Consider the following 17,673-nt stretch of genomic DNA (forward strand, 5'->3'; position numbering starts at 1 on the left):
TCAGGGTCCTGGGATGGAACCCTGCGTCGGGCTCTGCACTCAGCGTGGAGTCTGCTTAAGATTCTCTCTCTCTCAAATAAATAAACAAATCTTAAAAAAAAAAAGGACAGAGAAAACAGACAAAAGAAATTAAAAAGGGAAAAATTAAGAAAATGTTACCAAGTAAGGTGCATCAGTTACTTGATTGAAAAAGCTCCAAGTGCCCAACACAAAACCCATACCATAGTACATCATGATATAGGTTCAGTACGATGCTAATAAAAAGAAACACCTCGAAAATAAAAAACAGTTCACATAGAAAGGATAGAAAATCAGAATGACACCTGACTTCTAAATAGCATCACTGTGAGAAGAAAATGGTATAAGATCTTCAAGTTAAAAAAAAAAAAAAAATGCCCAGGGCAACCCTCTTGGGCCCCCTCCCTCTTTGGGAGCTTTGTACTATCACTACTATCATTCAATAAACTATGCGTTGCTGCCCACCAAAAAAAAAAAAAAAGATGTCCAGCTTAGAATACCATACATAGCCAAATTACCATTTAACTGCAAAGGCAAAGAGACATTTCTGAAAATACGAAGTCTCTTATCTGCCACACACATCCTTTCTTGTAAAGCTATAGAAGAATGTACTCCACAACAAGGGGATGAACTACAAAAGAAAAAACATGGGAACCAGTGAGGCAGGTGATCCAACACAGAGAAGATGGTGAAGGACAAATACAGGTCAGCATTTGTGCAGCCAGCCTACAAAGCAAAGTCCAGACTACAGCAAAAGGTTGAACTGCTCCAGAAAAGATGTTCCCAGGAAAAAATCAAACTGATACTGATTTTGGGAACAGATAAGTAGGAAACTAACCAATGATAATAAAAACAAGGTTATTATTTTCAAGAGAAACAGAATTAGAAAAGAAAGGCAATGTAAGAGGACTCAGCTGTGGACAATTTTATACAATCAGAGTACTTAAAAAAATGAAAACTAATTCACCAAAATTTGTAAATGAGAGGACTAAGGGTTTTTTTTTTTTTTTTTTTAAAGATTTTGTTTATTTATTTGACAGAGCGAGAGAGCAAACACAAGCAGGGGGAGTAGGAGAGGGAGAAGCAGGCTTCCCCGTGGAGCAGGGAGCCCGATGTGGGGCTCGATCCCAGGACCCTGGGATCACGACCTGAGCCGAAGGCAGACGCTTAATGACTGAGCCACCCAGGTGCCCCAGGACTAAGGTTTAAGAGGGGAGCTCAGTCATCAAATTCTATTGTTAAAAGTCAGTAAACAGTATCTCCCAAAAGAAAAAAAAAAACACAAAACACAATGAATAGCAGTTTAAGTATGTTCTTTAGAAACATGGAGGTAAATGTGAGAATAGCTAAAATGATTAAAAGCACTTATCTCTGGGGAGCAGGAATTGAGAGTATGTAGAAGGAAGTATATACCTATTGGTTTCTGTGTAACACTTTGATTTCTTAAACCTTACACATTTATCAACTTTATTAAAACTAAAAAAAGTATTTTAGAAAGAGAAAGGGAAAGGACATTATCAAAAAAGAGATTAGACAAGCCCTGACAAGAAGAAAGTATCTGCAAACCATATATCCGGTAAGGGGCTATTATCTGGAACATTTAAAGAACTTTTACAGCTCAACAATAAAAACATAGACAAAGGATTTCAATAGACATTTCTGTAAAGATAGACAAATGGTCATCAAGGCCATGAAAAGACGCTCAATATGATCTGGCATCTGGGAAATACAAATCTAATTCTCAGTGAAGTACACTTAAGCCCAGCAGAATGGCTGTAATGAAAAAGAAAATCAGTAATGAGTATTGGCAAGAATGTGGGAAAATTGGAACTCTTATACATTGTTGCTGGGAATGTAAAATGTTGCAGCTGTTTGGAAAACAGTTTGGCAGTTGCTCAAAAAGTTAAACATAATGTTATCACCTGATCTAGCAATTCGATACTTATATACCCAAGAGAAATGAAAACATATGTTTACACAAAAACTTGGACTTGAACAATCATAGCAGCATTATTCACAACAGTCAAAAAGTAGAAACAACTCAAATTTCTATCAATTCATGAACAGGTAAATAAATGTGGTATATCCATACTGTTATAGCTTAAATTGTGTTCCCCCAAAGGACATACTGAAGTCCTAATTCCTAGTACCTGTAAAATGTGACTTTATTTGGAAATAGGGTCTTTGCAGATGAATTAAGTTAAGATGAGGTCATTAAAGTGGGCTCTAATACAATATGACTGGTATCCTTAAAAGAAGCAGCAAACGCCATGTGAACACAGAGACACACACAGACTGCCATGTAAAGACAGAGGCAGAGATTAGAGTGATGCAAGAGTGAGCCAGCAAGCCAACAAGCCAATGAACATCAGGGATTGATAGCCACCATCAGAAGCTAGGAAGAAGTAAAGATTCTACCCAGTTTCAGAGGAAGCATGGCTCTGCTGGCACCTTCATTTCAGACTTCTGGCCTCCAGGACTGTGGAGACAATACCTTTCTGTTGCTTTAAGCCACCTAGTTTGTGGTACTTTGTTAGAATAGCCATAGGAAACTAATACAGATGTTAGTATTGGGAAGTGGGGTACTGCTATAATGAGTACCTAAAAAATGGAAGTGGCTTTGGAACTGAGATGTGTAGAGACTGAAAGAATTTTGAGGTGTTTGACAGTAAAAGCTGAGACTGCCATGAAAAGATTGTATGTAGAAATACAGACTTTAGGGCGCCTGGGTGGCTCAGTTGGTTAAGCAACTGCCTTCGGCTCAGGTCATGATTCTGGAGTCCCAGGATCGAGTCCCACATCGGGCTCCCTGCTCAGCGGGGGGTCTGCTTCTCCCTCTGACCCTTCCCCTCTCATCCTCTCTGTCTCCCATTCTGTCTCTCAGATAAATAAATAAAATCTTAAAAAAAAAAAAGAAATACAGACTTTAAAGGTAATAGAATATCATAGAAACCCAGGCAGTTTAATATTACAAGAGTGGTAGAAGATAAGTTGCATGGGATTAAGAGCAAAGTGGAAAGTTAAGTAAATCTAATCATTTTAGGGGCACCTGGGTGGCTCAGTCATTAAGCATCTGGCTTTGGCTCAGGTCATGATCCCAGGGTCCTGGGATCGAGTCCCATGTCGGGCTCCCTGCTCAGCGGGAAGCCTGCTTCTCCCTCCCCCACTCCCCCTGCTTGTGTTCCCCTCTCGCTGTGTCTCTGTCAAATAAATAAAATTAAAAAAAAAATCTAATCATTTTACTTGTTTTTTAGGGAAAAAAGCAATTTCATTACTACAACAGCCAGCCTCCCTAATTTAAGAACTAGTATACACAAAAATAAATTTAAAATGGATTAACATGAAACCATGAAACCATGCAACTCCTAGAGGAGAACACAGGCAGTAACCTCTTTGACATCAGCTGTAGCAACTTCTTTCTAGATATGTTTCCTGAGGCAAGGGAAACAAAAGCAAAAATAAACAACTGGGAGTACATCACAATAAAAAGCTTTTTGCACAGCGAAGGACATAACCAATAAAACTAAAAGGCAGCCTATGGAATGGGAGAAGATATTTGCAAATGACATATCTGATAAAGGGTTAGTACCCAAAATATACAAAGAACTTATAAAACCCAACACCCAAAAAATGAATAATCCAGTTAAAAAAGGGGTAGAAGAAATGAATAGACATCTTTCCAAAGAAGACATATAGATGGCCAATAGACACATGAAAAGATGCTCAACATCACTCATCATCAGAGAAATGCAAATCAAAACTACAAGAGATACCACCTCACACCTGTCAGAATGGCTAAACTCAAAAAACAAGAAATAACAGATACTGGTGAGGATGTGGAGGAAGAGGAACCCTCTTGCACTGCTGGTGGGAATGCAAAGTGGTGCAGCCACTCTGGAAAACAGTGTGGAGGTTCCTCAAAAAGTTAAAAACAGAACTACCTTATGATCCAGCAACTGCAATACTAGGTTCCACAGAACACAAAAATATTAATTCAAAGGGTTATATGCACCCTGATGTTTATAGCAGCATTACTTACAATAGCAAAATTATGGAAACAGCCAAGTGTCCATCGACTGATGAATGGATAAAGACGTGGCATATAAATATACAATGGAATATTACTCAGCCATAAAAAAGAATGAAATCTTGCCATTTGCAATGATGTGGATGGAGCTAGAAAATATTATACTGGGGCGCCTGGGTGGCTCAGTCGGTTAAGTGGCTTCCTTCGGCTCAGGTCATGATCCCGGAGTCCTGGGATCGAGCCCCACGTCCGGCTCCCTGCTCAGCAGAGAGCCTGCTTCTCCCTCTTCCTCTGCCTGCCTCTCTGCCTACTTGTGCTCTCTATCTCTCTGTCAAATAAATAAATAAAATCTTTAAAAAATATATTATGCTAAGCAAAGTAAGTCAGAGAAAGACAAATACCATATGATTTCACTCATATGTGGGATTTAAGAAGCAAAACAAATGAGTAAAGGGGGAAAAAAAAAGGGAGAGGCAAACCAAGAAAGAGACTCTTACCTATAGGGAACAAACTGATGGTTATCAGAGGGGGGGATGGATTAAATAGGTGATGGGGATTAAGGAGGGCACTTGCTGTGCTGAGAACCAGGCGTTTGTTGTATGGAAGTGTTGAATCACTGTAGTGTGCACCTGAAACTAATATTACACTGTAGGTTCACTGGCATTTAAATAAAAACTTAATAGAACCAGTATAAGAAAATGTCATCAATACTGTCTTGGAACTGTAAGAGCTAATATCACCTTGGAGTTAATCAATTTTTATTAAATGCAGAAAGCTAGGTCACAGATTATCTTCTCTTCCTCATTTACTTATACTAATTGGATAATTTAGGTAATGTATACGGAAGGTGGACTCTCTACAGACAGATCAGTTGGAACAGGACATTGCCACTTATTGTAACCTTGGACAAGTTACTCAGCCTTTTTGTCTCAATTTTCTTACATAATGGGTTAATATTAAGGGTGTATGGGAAAATTTCTGAACTAGGTTTCACGTTAGATAGTTATTACTTACCTATCTCTTCCAATTCTGGGTTATAGGCTCTTCCTGAGTACATCCACAGCACTGGGCACTTACTACATAGTATGTGAAATCAAATGCTTACTTGCTGTGGTCCCATACTTCTTCAAAGGCTATGTATCCTTTACACTTACCGTTAGTATCGTCTATATATGGTAGGCCTCCCCAAAAGTGTTTTTGGAATGAATCTTACTTAATTTCTTTTGAATTCAAGTTTTCCAAGCAACTTCCCACTTCAAGGACTTTCCATATACTACTTCCTTTTTCTGGAATACTCTTTCCTCTCTTCTTCTAGCTAATTTCTAATCAAACTTCAGGTCTTAACTTTTAATTCTATGAGAGACTTTTTTTTTTTTAATAGGCTCCATGCCCAGTGTGGAGCCCAACCGCAGGGCTCCAGCTCAAGATCCTGAGATCAAGACCTAAGCTGAGATCAAGAGCAGGACGCTTAACTGACTCAGCGACCCAGGCGTCCCAAAAGATTTTTTTTTTCATCCCTCTAGAGAGGTTAAATCCCAACTATAAGCTCACAAAATACACTGTATTTTCAATTCAAAATCTCCCCCCTGCTAAATTTTTTTTAAAAGATTTTATTTATTTATTTATTTGACAGAGAGACAGAGAACACAAGTAGGCAGAGGAAGAGGGAGAAGCAGGCTCTCCTCTGAGCAAGGAGCCCCACGCGGGGCTCAATCCCAGGACTCTGGGATCATGATCCGAGCCGAAAGCTGACGCCCAACCAGCTGAGCCACCCAGGCGCCCCCCTGCTAAATTTCTTTATGAAGGCAAAGGTGGTCTGTTTATCGTTGCATCCACTGTGCCTAGACAGTGTAGGCTAAATGTTGGCTGTAAGGTATTACTGATAGCTATTATGGACACTCAAATTATCTGAATAACTCTTTACAGTTGTTTCTACTGGTGCTGTGACATATACTAAAATGTACTGAGAACACCAAAGTCAGTAGTACAGGAGGCACCGCTTGGTGGTGTCTTATTATTGACCAACCATAAACATTGCTTTTCCTCACTATACAGTAACAGGCCTTTCCCCCTTTTCCGTGCTTACACTGCAGCCAGTGACAGAGACAGGACCAAACTGGGCATGCTGATATTGAAGCTTAGGGATGGCTAGTCTCTGAGAAGTGTGCGCCGGCCAGGAACGTGCATCAGTTTGACAAGAAATGAATCTGACACCAGGTACTCAGGGAAGCAGCCGGCGGGGACATCACTTCCCAAGCTCATTTCGAGCACTCAGGTCTCACGGGTCTCTGCTCTGTCTCCCTGGGTGTAGATTTTTGGCAAGTGATTCCGCCCGGATTCAGTTTCCTCGGTGCCATACTTCGGTGTACCTTCCGGTTATCTGGTTATCTGACTAACTTTTCACCTCATCGGACCTTTCACTCAGTAGATGGTTGCAGCGCAGGGCTGCCTTTGGCGTCTCGTCTACCTCTCAACGACGTGAAAAAGGTCCCTCAAACACTCGGTGTGGGGATGAAACGGGGGCAGAACTTGCATGACGTAGAAACAAACACTTCGGTACCCCAGGAGACGAGTGCGGAAGCTCTGGTGCCACCCTCCCTCCTCGCACCAGCACAAACCCTCCACCGCCCTTCGCAGGTGGTCACTGTGCTCCTCAGCGGCAACGCTCACAAGCTCCGTGGAGAGTCCTGAACCCACACCTACTGAGATTCCAGACAACCTGCGCAGGGCCGCCCGTTTTCCCTCCCCGTCGGCAACGAACCCAAACCTTCCCCGGGCCCTGTCACCTTGGCCGCCTGACCCATGGCTCTCCTCACCGCGGCGGCTACTTCTCCGGCGATCGAGCCTCCCCGCCTCTCGGCAACCAATCACTGCCCGGCGTGGACCATGCAACTCCCCGAAGTCACGTTCCTAACGTGCCGCAACCAATCACCGCGCAGATTCCCCCTTGTAGCCCCGCCTTCCACAGAGACACTGGAGACGAGTTTGCTAAACGGCTGCAGTCTGGTAAGAGCGCGAGAAGCTGCAGAGCCCAAATACTGGAGAGAGGAGAACGGAAATTACCTGGACGCCATGTTAGTTAGGGGCAGAGTCACTTCCGGTCTCTTCCGAGGCAGTCAGGTGTCGGGGGTGGGTTATTTATTGGATGTCTTCGACGTCTCTATGTTATTACCTCTTGTTTGGGGGTTGCGGTTATCTAATAAAGAACTTTTATGTTAATGTTTCCCAGTTGCGACAGTCTACTTGTGAAAGTGCGTAAGAGCCAAGCCCTAACAAGTATAGCTGCCGTTAATTGGAATTCTGGCTTCCCAAAGCGCTATTTGTACATTTTCTCAGTTCCCGGAAAAGGTGAGGTAGAGTTACTTGCTCAAGACCACAGGCTAGAGGGGTGCCTGGTGACTCAGTCGGTTAAGCTGACAACTCTTGATTTCAGCTTAGGTCATGATCTCTGGGTGGTGAGATCGAGGCCCCCCCCGCCCCCGCCCCCGCCCCCTTGGGCTCCACCCTCAGCTGGGAGTAGCTTCTTTTCTCCCTTTCCCTTTGCCCCTCCCCCTGCTCAGGTGGTCCCGTGCACACACTCTCTCTCTCTGAAATAAATAGTTTCTTAAACAAAACAAAAACCATAGGGCTAGTAAATGAGGTCCGGGACACAAATCCCTATGCCTGACTAGTCTTACCCTCTACACATCCTCACCTTACCCTACTCTTTGGTTTTGCTGGTCAAACGGTCAGAAATGTTATTTAAGTACATTTTAACTTAGGACCTTGCAAACTTCAAGAAAAATCTCAACCTTTCCCTCATCGCATAATCGTTGTTTGCCTTCCCTACGTCACCGCCTTTCAGGTAAAACTACTTTTTAGTAGGACTGAACGATTTGAAGCAAAAGATCTTAAAGACCTTTTTCCTTCTCTGATTTATGTCATTTTAAAGAATATTTCAGTCATCAAAATAGCAACATAACAGTTAACTTTTTAAATTATAATTCATTAGATTTGCAGATGAGTGTTTAACATAACCAAGCAATTAAACCAAATATACTCAAGTACTGTCTTTGATATAGGAAACAATAGACGATCTTGTGACATTGCATGATGGTGCCTTCAAATTTTTAAAGAATGACTGAAACATGCTTATTTTCATTTCCAGTTTAGAATCACATCCCAATTTCCTGAAAATTCGTAATTTATTGTTACAATTTCTGGCTAACTAGGGTCCTGTATTCACTTAACCAAAACCCCGTATCTGCCAATACTTGAAAATAAAATTCTCATAGGGTCAAACTCAGTTCATTACTGAAGCCTCTCTTAGATAACTCTGTATCGTTCCTTCAGCTGTTCCATAAATGAGGTAACTATTTTTGTTATTCTAGGAATATGTCCTGGTTTGTTAACATCTCAAAGTGTGAGACCAGAACTAAACAAGAATTCTAGTTTGTTCCTCACATAAGTTCATGGAGCTCTAAGTAGGCAGAATAAAGGCCTCCAAAAGATGTCCCTGTTTAAATCCTAGGAACTTTTGAATATGTTACCTTATATGACAAAAGGGACTTTGCAGATGTGATTAAATTAAGGCTTTTGAGATGGGAAAATTTTCCTGGATTGTCTGGTGGGCCCACTGTAATCACAAGGATCCTTATAAGTGGACGAAGGAAGCGGAGTCAGGGAGAGGTTTGAAGATGCCCTGCTGCTGGTTCTGAAGACAGAGGAAGGGGCTTCAAGCCAAGAAATGCAGGTAGCTTCTAGAAGGTAAAGTAAGGTAAATGTTCTCCCCTAGAGCCTCTAGAAGGAATGCAGCCCTGTTAACACAATGATTTTAGCCCAGTGAAACTCAGACTTCTGACTTCCAGAATGTTACCTGTTTGTGGCCCCTTCCATCTTGAAAGCCAACAGGAGGGCATCTTCAATCTTTGACTGTCACCTCTCCTTCCATCATATCTCCTCCCTCTCCTGTGTCCCTCTTTCACTTATGAAAGCCCCCGTGATTATATTGGGCCTACCTGGATTCAGGAATCTCACCCACCACAAGATCCTTACTTTAATGACATCTGGAAATCCCCTTTACCATGTAAAGAAACATATTCATAGGCTCCAGAGATTAGGACATGGGCATCTTCTGCCTACCATACCCGGTTTAGTTGAAGCTGGATAATAAGGTTGAAATTGAAGGAAATGAAGCAGGAGAAGCAGCCATGGGCCTGATCAGGTAAGAACCCTATAATCCAAGGTAGGATTTTGGATTAATTTTGTGATAAAATGCCTTACCAGCAGGAGAGTGAGATCATGATTTATATTTTATAAAAATCACTTTGTGTGCTGAATGGCAAATTGACTACAATGGAAGCAGAACCTAGCTAGGAGGCTCTCAAAGTACTCCAGGCAAAATATGACAGTGGCTTGGATTAGGGTGGTGTAGTAGAAGAGGTGAAAAGTGATTGGATTCATGATATGTATTGCCAAGTATAAGAGAGAAGAGTTAAGGATGATTTCATGGCCTTTGACTTGAGCAATTTGGTGAATGGTATTATGGTGGATGTAGAATGCTGCAGGAGGAGGTTTTTTTGTTTGTTTGTTGTGCAAAGAGTAAAAATAAATCTGAACTGCCTCACAGACATCCATACGGAGGTGGTGAGTAGGCGGTATTACATTCCATTGGCCAATCTGGAATTAGGGGAAGGGTAGGTCAGAGAGACATACTGGAGAATCATTGCTCTGCAGATGATAAAGCCTTAGTGAAAGATGACCACACTTATTATCCAAACCAGTATATATCTCTTCTTTTTAACTTTCTATTTTGACAATTTCAGTCTTACAGGAAAGTTGCAAGAATAACAGAATTTGCATATACCCCTCACTCGGATTCCCCAAATGTTAACATTTGACCACAATCACTTTATCCTTTTCTATCTCTCTATATATGAACATTTTTTTTTTTGGTTTTTCTTTACTGTTTGAAAGTGAGCTGCAGACATGATACTCCTATACTCCTAAATACTTCAGTGTTTTTTATCCCTACAAAAAAAAAAAAAAAAGACAGTTTCTTACATCAGTGGGCCTCAAAGTATGATTCCAGGACAAGCAGCAAATGCATCACTTGGAAACATGTTAGAAACCTAAATTATAAGACCCCACCCCAGATCAACTAATTTTGATAATTTTGCTATGGTTATGTAAGGAAATTAACACAACTTTCAAAGCTACTATCTAATTTATAGGCATTATTTAGATTTTGCCAATTGTCCTAGTAATGTCTTTGATAGCAACAGTAGCAAATGAGTCACTTTTGAGATTCAAGGGAGCCACTATCAATAATTTTTATTGGCAGGGGACAAGATAAGACAAACTGGTAAAATATTATCATATAGAGTAGTCCTGGAGCTATAGTTAATTTTTCTTAATAAGGGCGTGTGGAAATTAAATGTTAGCTAGAGAAGATAGCCAAGAATGGAACCCATTGAGAAGTCTGGAACTGGAGGCTTACTGTGAAGGAGAAACAGCATCCAGAGGGGTACAGGAGACAACACTAGGAGAGTGAAGACTATTCCTGAAAAGAGGAAATGATCAACATTAGGAAATAATGCCAAGAGGTCTAGTATGATAAGAAATGGAAATGTTCATAGACTTTGTAAGTGGAGGTCCTTAACAACATTGGCAAGAGGGAAATGGGTTAAAAAGAGATGAGAAAGTGGACACAGAATAAAGAAAAGTTTTAAGAAGCAGCAAAGATATGAAGGGGTATGTCAAGTTAAGGAAGGTGTTCTTCCTTTAAGGTGGGGGCATGTTACGTTATGCTGATTACTTCTGGGAAGAAGTCTTAGTTGCACAGTGGAGGGAGGATTACAAACTCCTGATGCCTGGGTCCCAACCTCGGAGTCTGATTTAATTGATCTAGATTTTGGCCAGGTTCAAGAGGATTTTTCAAAAGTTCCCCAAGTGATTTTAACGTGCAGTGAGAACCACTGCTAGAGGGAGAAAAACACTGGTGCAAGGAGGGCTTACTTGCTGGAACCAAGACCTTCTGCAGCTGAGAAATTAAGTGTTAGGGTGTCTCAGACAGCAAACACGACCAGCATTGCTTGGATTATCCAAATCTTTTCAGTTACAGTATCTAATTTTTCCTACAAGTGTCCATAAAGCAAGTGAAGAAGGGCGTATACAGTAACTCCATTCCCCAAGACACACTAAAGATAGAAAGAAAGGGGAAAAAAAAAAGACCTCGGTGTGGCTCCCTAGAGTCTCGAATCAGGAACCTTCTTCCTTCCGCCGGGTCTCGTCGGGCGGTTCTTGGAAGCTCCCGTGCGCTCTCTGCAACCGCAGTGCAGGTCGCCAGTGCGCACGCGCAGGACCAGCCCGGACGCCCGAGCAGCGGTCCCCGCGCAGGCTTGGCCGTGCACCACCGCCCTCTGCCCGCCGCCCCGGCTCCTCCCTCCTCTCGAGCTTCTCCCTGGGGCGGCCGCGCGGGAGGGAGGCCGAGATGGCAGATGAGATCGCCAAAGCTCAGGCCGCGCGGCCTGGTGGCGACACGATCTTCGGGAAGATCATTCGCAAGGAAATCCCAGCCAAAATCATTTTTGAGGATGACCAGGTAGACACCGGCCGTCGCCTCCCTGGAGGGCTGAGGCGGGGCAGTCTCCCGTGAACACGCGGGTTTCCCGCGGACGGAAGGGAAAGGGTCGGGCAGCATCGCGAAGGGAAGGGACTCGGCCGCCCCGCGGGGCCTCTGCCGCGGGCCCCCAGCCAGCGGGCAGGGCCGCGGCAGCTCGGAGGCCGCCTGCCGGCGCGTGCCGGCGCTCCGGTTACGCGTTATCAGCCCGGGGCGCGGGTCAGGCTGCCGGGCACCCGCCGGGCCAGCACCGTGGGGTCTGGGCGCGTGTGGGGGACGCGCTGGCTCCTCGGTGTGGGCGCCCGCCGGCTCCGCGACTGCCTCGGACCTCGCCCGTGTCAGGAATCTCACAATCTCGCCAGCGCTCTGCCCGACAGGGAGAAATCCGATCGCGCCCTGTCTAGGGCCCAATCTCCGCGATCTCCCGCGCACAGCCTGCCCGCCTGGGCTTTCCCGGGCGCCAGTCCGCGCCACGTTGCATGAGACGGCCGGGGGCCCGCGGCCTCGGGGTGGCGGGGGGCGTGCGGACGCTGGGGGCCGAAGGTCCGCCTCCGCCAGGACCTGCTAGTCAACCCCACCCCACCCCCATCCCGCTCGGGCCGCGGACTCTGGCGGGGAGTGGGTCGGCTTTTGGGATTTGCTTTTCTTTGGCCCCGCCCGGTAGCAAAGGTTCCTTTCCTATTTTACAGGAAGCAGTTTTATGGCAGGGGACTAAGCACGTAGTTTTTGTTGACTTCATCGTAGGTGAAATTCTGTTTTAGGAGGGCCAAGTAGATGTGACATCTTGTGTAAAATACTTCTGGGCGAGTTGTATTTATGGGCTTGGATCTCAGATAAAGCTGGGCAGGAGGTTGGCTGATTTAGATAGAAATTAACTTTGTCAAATTAACTTTAAGAAATATGGAATATAAGGGAAACATTCTTTTTACACTTAGTAGCTTTCTTAGATTCAAAATGTTACCTAGATTAGATTCCTGTAGGTGAATTTTATTTAGATACCTTTGTTACTGGTAGGGAAGTTCTTTTGTTCTAGAAAATGTATATTTCTTTTTTTTTTTTTTTTTAAGATTTTATTTATTTGACAGAGAGAGAGACAGCGAGAGAGGGAACACAAGCAGGGGGAGTGGGAGAGGGAGAAACAGGCTTCCAGCTGAGCAGGGAGCCCGATGTGGGGCTCGATCCCAGGACCCTGGGATCATGACCTGAGCCGAAGGCAGACGCTTAATGATTGAGCCACCCAGGCGCCCCTGCATATTTCTTTTTAAATATTTTCACTTGCTTTTTATAAATGATGATTGAAATAATTGATTTTTGAACCACCTAAGACCCAACAGTATAACTGCATGAAGCAGTCTAAATAATACAGCATTTTGTGTGGAGTACTAAATAGAATTAGTCCTAAGACGTTGAGCAGGGAAGGTTCTATTAGTAAGCAGCTTCCACCTTCAGTAGAGAACAAGAGATAAAAAAATATTCATTTTTTTTTTGGTATGTAATTTGCCTAAATGCTACTTATTTTCATTTCTACGAAAGACAAAAGGTATATTACTTAAATAGTTGAGTAAGGTAGGAAGAAATAGGTATTAGTCAAAATATCAGACAAATACATAATTACAAAGCTCATCACTGGGGTAAAGGAAAAAAACAGGAAATTGCACAATCGGGACTCCTAACCTAGGGAAGGTGGGGAGAGAAATCTGATTTCTTTCAGAAATTTTATATATGCTGGGAGCTGAGGAATGAATATCAGGTTAAGTTAGACAAAAGCTGGGGTTGAGGGGAGAGAGGACCATTGCAGTAGAGGGAAGGGCCTTTGAAAAAAGCCTGGGAGTGTGGAGAGAGATGAAAGACACTGTGATTTGAGCAGGAAGAGTTGAATGAGATCAAACTGAAAAGGTAGACAGGGATTAGCTTGCCTAATTTCTACTTCTTTTGGATTTCACTTTAAATGTCCCTACCTCAGAGTGGTTTGTCTGTGATCCCCCTGTCAAAATTGGGTTTTTCTGTGATAATCATTTATTTCACTCTTTACTTTTCCTTTGTAACATGTAGGTAGGATCTTAACTCTTTTATACCTTTATTTGTTTAAGGTCAGCCTTCCCATTAGACTAAGTTCTATGAAAGTAACCATGGGATCACAGGTATTGTGTACACTTCTGATTTCCTAGCATCTACTACATGCCTCCCATGGGGCTAGTGTGAAAGAATAAATTTAGCCTATAAGATGATACTAAAACTAATTTTTTCCCCCTTTTCTCTAGTGTCTTGCTTTCCATGACATTTCCCCTCAAGCACCAACTCATTTTCTGGTGATACCCAAGAAACCTATATCTCAGATTTCTGTAGCAGAAGATGATGATGAACGTGTAAGTAAATTTACCAACACAATTCATTTTCTTGCCTTTTTTTTTTTTTAATTTGGGAGACTAACTTTTGACCTGAAAGTGATGTCATATTTTCATTTTCCTGAGGGTATTATTGAGGGAAAAAACCAGACAATCCTTTGGGAGTGCAATGTAGAAATAGTTTGATTTTTTAAAATTGAGATATAGTCGACACATAACATTATGTTAGTTTTAGGTGTACAACATAGTGGTTTGATATATGTATATTACGAGATGATCACCACAGTCAGTCAAGTTAACATCCATCATCACCAATTCTTAAACAAAATGGTTCCTAACAAGGAATAGTTGGTGAGACTCATTTTTTCTCAATAAAGAAACAGTACATCATACAGGGGATGATGTTTTTTTCTTTCTTTTTCTTTCTTTCTTTCTTTTTAAATTTATTTGACAAAGAGGGAGAGAGCACAAGCAGGGGAGAGGGGCAGAGGCAGAGGGAGAAGCAGACTCCCCGCTTAGCAGGGAGCCCGATGCGGGGCTCGATCCCAGAACCCTGGATCATGACCTGAACCAAAGGCAGTCACTTAACCAACTGAGCCACCCAGGCACCCCGATGTTTTTTCTATTAATTTTTTCTATTAATGCTGTTAAAGGAAAGAAAAATCATTTGGTTTTGCCAGATGTATAGTCCCCAATTAAATATTTTCCTAATGCTCCTCATGGTAGATTGTATAATAGTTTATAAATACTGGCTCTTCTTCTTCAGGGGTGCTTTAATACTTCCTGCCTTATTGATGGCAGGCCTGGTTATGTGACTTGATTTGGCCAGGAAATGCAAGCAGAAGTGATATGTCTTGCATAGAAACTATAAGAGACTAGCACCTGGTTTGTCAAGTTCTCTCTTCCCTCTGCCACTATGGTCATACAGAAACTACTCCATCAGCCTGGGTTTCAAAGTGAAAAAGATGAAGAATTTAGAGCCTAGTCAACTTGTGATGAGCCTATAGTGAGCACAAGAAGTGTATCTTTGTTGTAAACCAGTATGTGGGGTGGTTTGTTACCACAGCTTAACCAAACCTATCCTGATTGATGTACTCTTCTAAGAAAGCAAGATATATCTTGCTTTATTAAGAACATGTAAATCTTTTTTTTTAAGATTTTATTTATTTATTTGAGAGAGTATGAGAGAGAGAGAGCACGAGAGAGGGGAAGGTTAGGGGGAGAAGCAGACTCCCTGCTAAGCAGGGAGCCCGATGCCGGACTCAGTCCTCAACTCCAGGATCATGACCTGAGCCGAAGGCAGGCACTTAACCAACTGAGCCACCCAGGCGTCCTATTAAGAACATTTCCCACTTGGAAAATGATTTTAAAATTGTTTTAATTGAGCAGATTTATGTCTAATTTGTTTATTGGAATTAGTCATGAGTAAATACCTAATCTTAACGGCTTTTTATTGTAAATTGTGTTGTATTAGTATTAAGAGTTTCCAAATATTTACCCAGAGGGATATGTTTCAAGTTGGTGGTCTTTTAATATTTCAACTTGGTAGTATGTTATTTAATGACAAGAATTTGTAAATTGCCTGTGCTTAAGAAACTTTTTTTTTCTTTTCCAGCTTCTTGGACATTTAATGATTGTGGGCAAGAAATGTGCTGCTGATCTGGGCCTGAAGAAGGGTTATCGAATGGTGGTGAATGAAGGTTCAGATGGGGGACAGTCTGTCTATCATGTTCATCTCCATGTTCTTGGAGGTCGGCAGATGAATTGGCCTCCTGGTTAAGCATGTTTTAGGGATAATTTTCCCTTATCTAGGCAATGGTCAATATTTCCCATTTCCAGTATGTCAAACAGTATACTTTTGTCTGTGTATGGAGAGATTGAGGAAATAATTTTTAAAACCCATACATAATAAAAGACAATGTTGCATGGTTTACAGTCTTTTTGACTCCTGTATTTGATTTATTAAAAAAAAAAAAATATATATATATATATATATATATATTTGTTGGAACGTATAAAGGTAGAGTTCATAATTTGGGAGGTTTTTTGATTTCTCTCCCCAAGGAGGACTAAACATATGTACGTTGTTATAATGGTGTGACTGGTTTCTGAATACAAATTAAAAGATTTCACAAATTTAGCTTTGAAATACCCTTTTAGGGTAAAATATTAGTCCAGGAGAAGATTTTCTAATCTAATTCTCTGATTTCTTAAGAACAAAGGAGTATGGGATGTGATTGATCCAGAAAGTGACAGTTTTGGGTCTAGAAGGAATATCACAAAAGTGAGTATCACAAAAGTTAAGTCAGATGAATTTTTTGGTCTAGAAGGAATGGTTTTTGTCTAGCCCATGCTTCCCCTGGACTGTTGGGGTAATTTGGAAGGGATGAAAGTCGATTTGTCACAGAATCTTTGATGACCATATGAAGCCATACATTGGTATTTCTTTTGTCATCTAAACTCTGTCTGAATATTTATTATAATCATATTACTTAGATTTAACTTTCCAAATTGAAAACTTACTGTTTTAGTCTTTGAAAACTTACTGTTTTAAATGTGCATGTGCACACTAGCAAAAATGTTTAAGTTGTACGTGAATCTGGCTATGTGGAGTTGGGGAGGGAATCTCATGGTGTGAGTTCTTATGTAGACTGACCAAACTTTTTTAGTCTTGCCATGCACCGTAGCCTTTCTGAGATACTGTAGGGCAAGTAGTTTTGCCTTTTGGCTTTCCTTCACGTAGGCACTGTTTTCCAGAACCTAACTTGATACTTCTTGGCTGCCTTACTTTCCTCTTTGATTCTCTTTGTGCTTATGGATTCCTTCCATTATAATCTCTATAAAGACCATTTTAGTAAGGTTTGACACTGAAAACTTTTTTTTCTACATTTTAAATTGCGTTACTGATTTTTAAATGCCTGTTTGGGGGGATTAGGAAAATTGGCCATTTAAATCTTAAAAATAATTTTTTCCTAATTGTTATTTTTTAAAAAGATTTTATTTATTTATTTGAGAGAGAGAGTGAGCCAGCAGGAGCCAGAGGGAGAGGGAGAAGCAGGCTCCCCACTGAGCAGGGAGCCCAATGTGGGGCTCGATCCCAGGACCCTGAGATCATGACCTGAGCCGAAGGCTTAACCAACTGAGCCACCCAGGCGCCCCCCCCTGCCAATTGTCATTTTTTAACTTTTTTATAGTGTTTAAAATATTTCTGTAGTTGATGTATCAAGTTTTTAATTTATTTCATATTTTAAAAAGCCTTTCCCACTCCAGGAGGATTTTAAAAAATCATTATTTTTTTCCCCTTAATACTTTAATGGCCTTATGTACTTCTATGACTTTTTTTTTTTAAGTAAGCTCTAGGCCCAAGGTGGGGCTTGAATTCATGACCCTGAGATCAAGAGTCACATGTTCCATTGACTGAGCCAGCCAGGCACCCTGACTTTTTTTTTCAATGGGGGTAGGTCTGGGGAGGAGTTTGGGAAGGACTTGTGCCATTATAAAGAATGTTATAATGAGAGAAGCATTTGTATTACATATAAGAGGGTCGAGTCTGCTTTCTTTAGGCACATTATCTTTCCCATTGATTTCATCAAACCAGTGCTAACAAATCAGGTAGACAACTGCTAAGTTGTCTTGCTGGTGTGTCTCTGACCTTTCTGCCTTAAACAAACTTGTGGCAGTTG

At 41.9% G+C, this 17,673-nt stretch overlaps 2 protein-coding genes and 1 long non-coding RNA gene across 6 annotated transcripts in view; 2 read left to right on the top strand and 1 right to left on the bottom strand.

Moving 5' to 3' along the window:
- Positions 1–11,396, bottom strand: part of LYRM7 (LYR motif containing 7) — a 38,370-nt gene extending 26,974 nt beyond the window's left edge. For 2 of the 4 annotated variants that reach the window (XM_078067551.1, XM_078067550.1), the window contains exons 1-3: positions 11,258–11,396; positions 10,524–10,586; positions 6,832–7,083 (exon numbers count right to left, since the gene is read on the bottom strand). In XM_078067551.1, coding sequence (XP_077923677.1) covers positions 6,832–6,849 — 18 coding nt within the window. In that variant the 5' untranslated portion in view covers positions 6,850–7,083; positions 10,524–10,586; positions 11,258–11,396. Of the gene's footprint in view, positions 1–6,831; positions 7,084–10,523; positions 10,587–11,257 lie in introns of those variants that run through there. The other 2 variants (XR_013445843.1, XM_036123846.2) reach the window with 2 other exon arrangements.
- On the top strand, positions 5,559–7,268 carry LOC144381142 (uncharacterized). Its single transcript, XR_013445845.1, has 2 exons — positions 5,559–6,262; positions 6,357–7,268. It is a non-coding gene; the product is annotated as an uncharacterized LOC144381142 (long non-coding RNA).
- Positions 11,397–11,491: 95 nt separating the features above from the next.
- HINT1 (histidine triad nucleotide binding protein 1) lies at positions 11,492–15,928 on the top strand. The gene is made up of 3 exons (XM_036123844.2): positions 11,492–11,627; positions 13,907–14,011; positions 15,606–15,928. Exons 1-3 carry the CDS (start codon positions 11,517–11,519, stop codon positions 15,768–15,770), a joined length of 381 nt encoding a protein of 126 aa, XP_035979737.1. The 5' UTR covers positions 11,492–11,516; the 3' UTR covers positions 15,771–15,928.
- The last annotated feature ends 1,745 nt before the right edge of the window (positions 15,929–17,673 follow it).

Source organism: Halichoerus grypus, chromosome 2 (genome assembly GCF_964656455.1).
Source record: "Halichoerus grypus chromosome 2, mHalGry1.hap1.1, whole genome shotgun sequence".
In the NCBI taxonomy this organism is placed as follows: Eukaryota; Metazoa; Chordata; class Mammalia; order Carnivora; family Phocidae; genus Halichoerus; species Halichoerus grypus.

Bases quoted from the DNA above. Each gene is read 5' to 3' on its own strand.
- HINT1 (XM_036123844.2), top strand. From the start codon at position 11,517: ATGGCAGATGAGATCGCCAAAGCTCAGGCCGCGCGGCCTGGTGGCGAC. The intron at 11,628-13,906 runs GTAGACACCGGC...CCTTTTCTCTAG, and splicing joins TCATTTTTGAGGATGACCAG to TGTCTTGCTTTCCATGACAT. The intron at 14,012-15,605 runs GTAAGTAAATTT...TTTCTTTTCCAG, and splicing joins CAGAAGATGATGATGAACGT to CTTCTTGGACATTTAATGAT.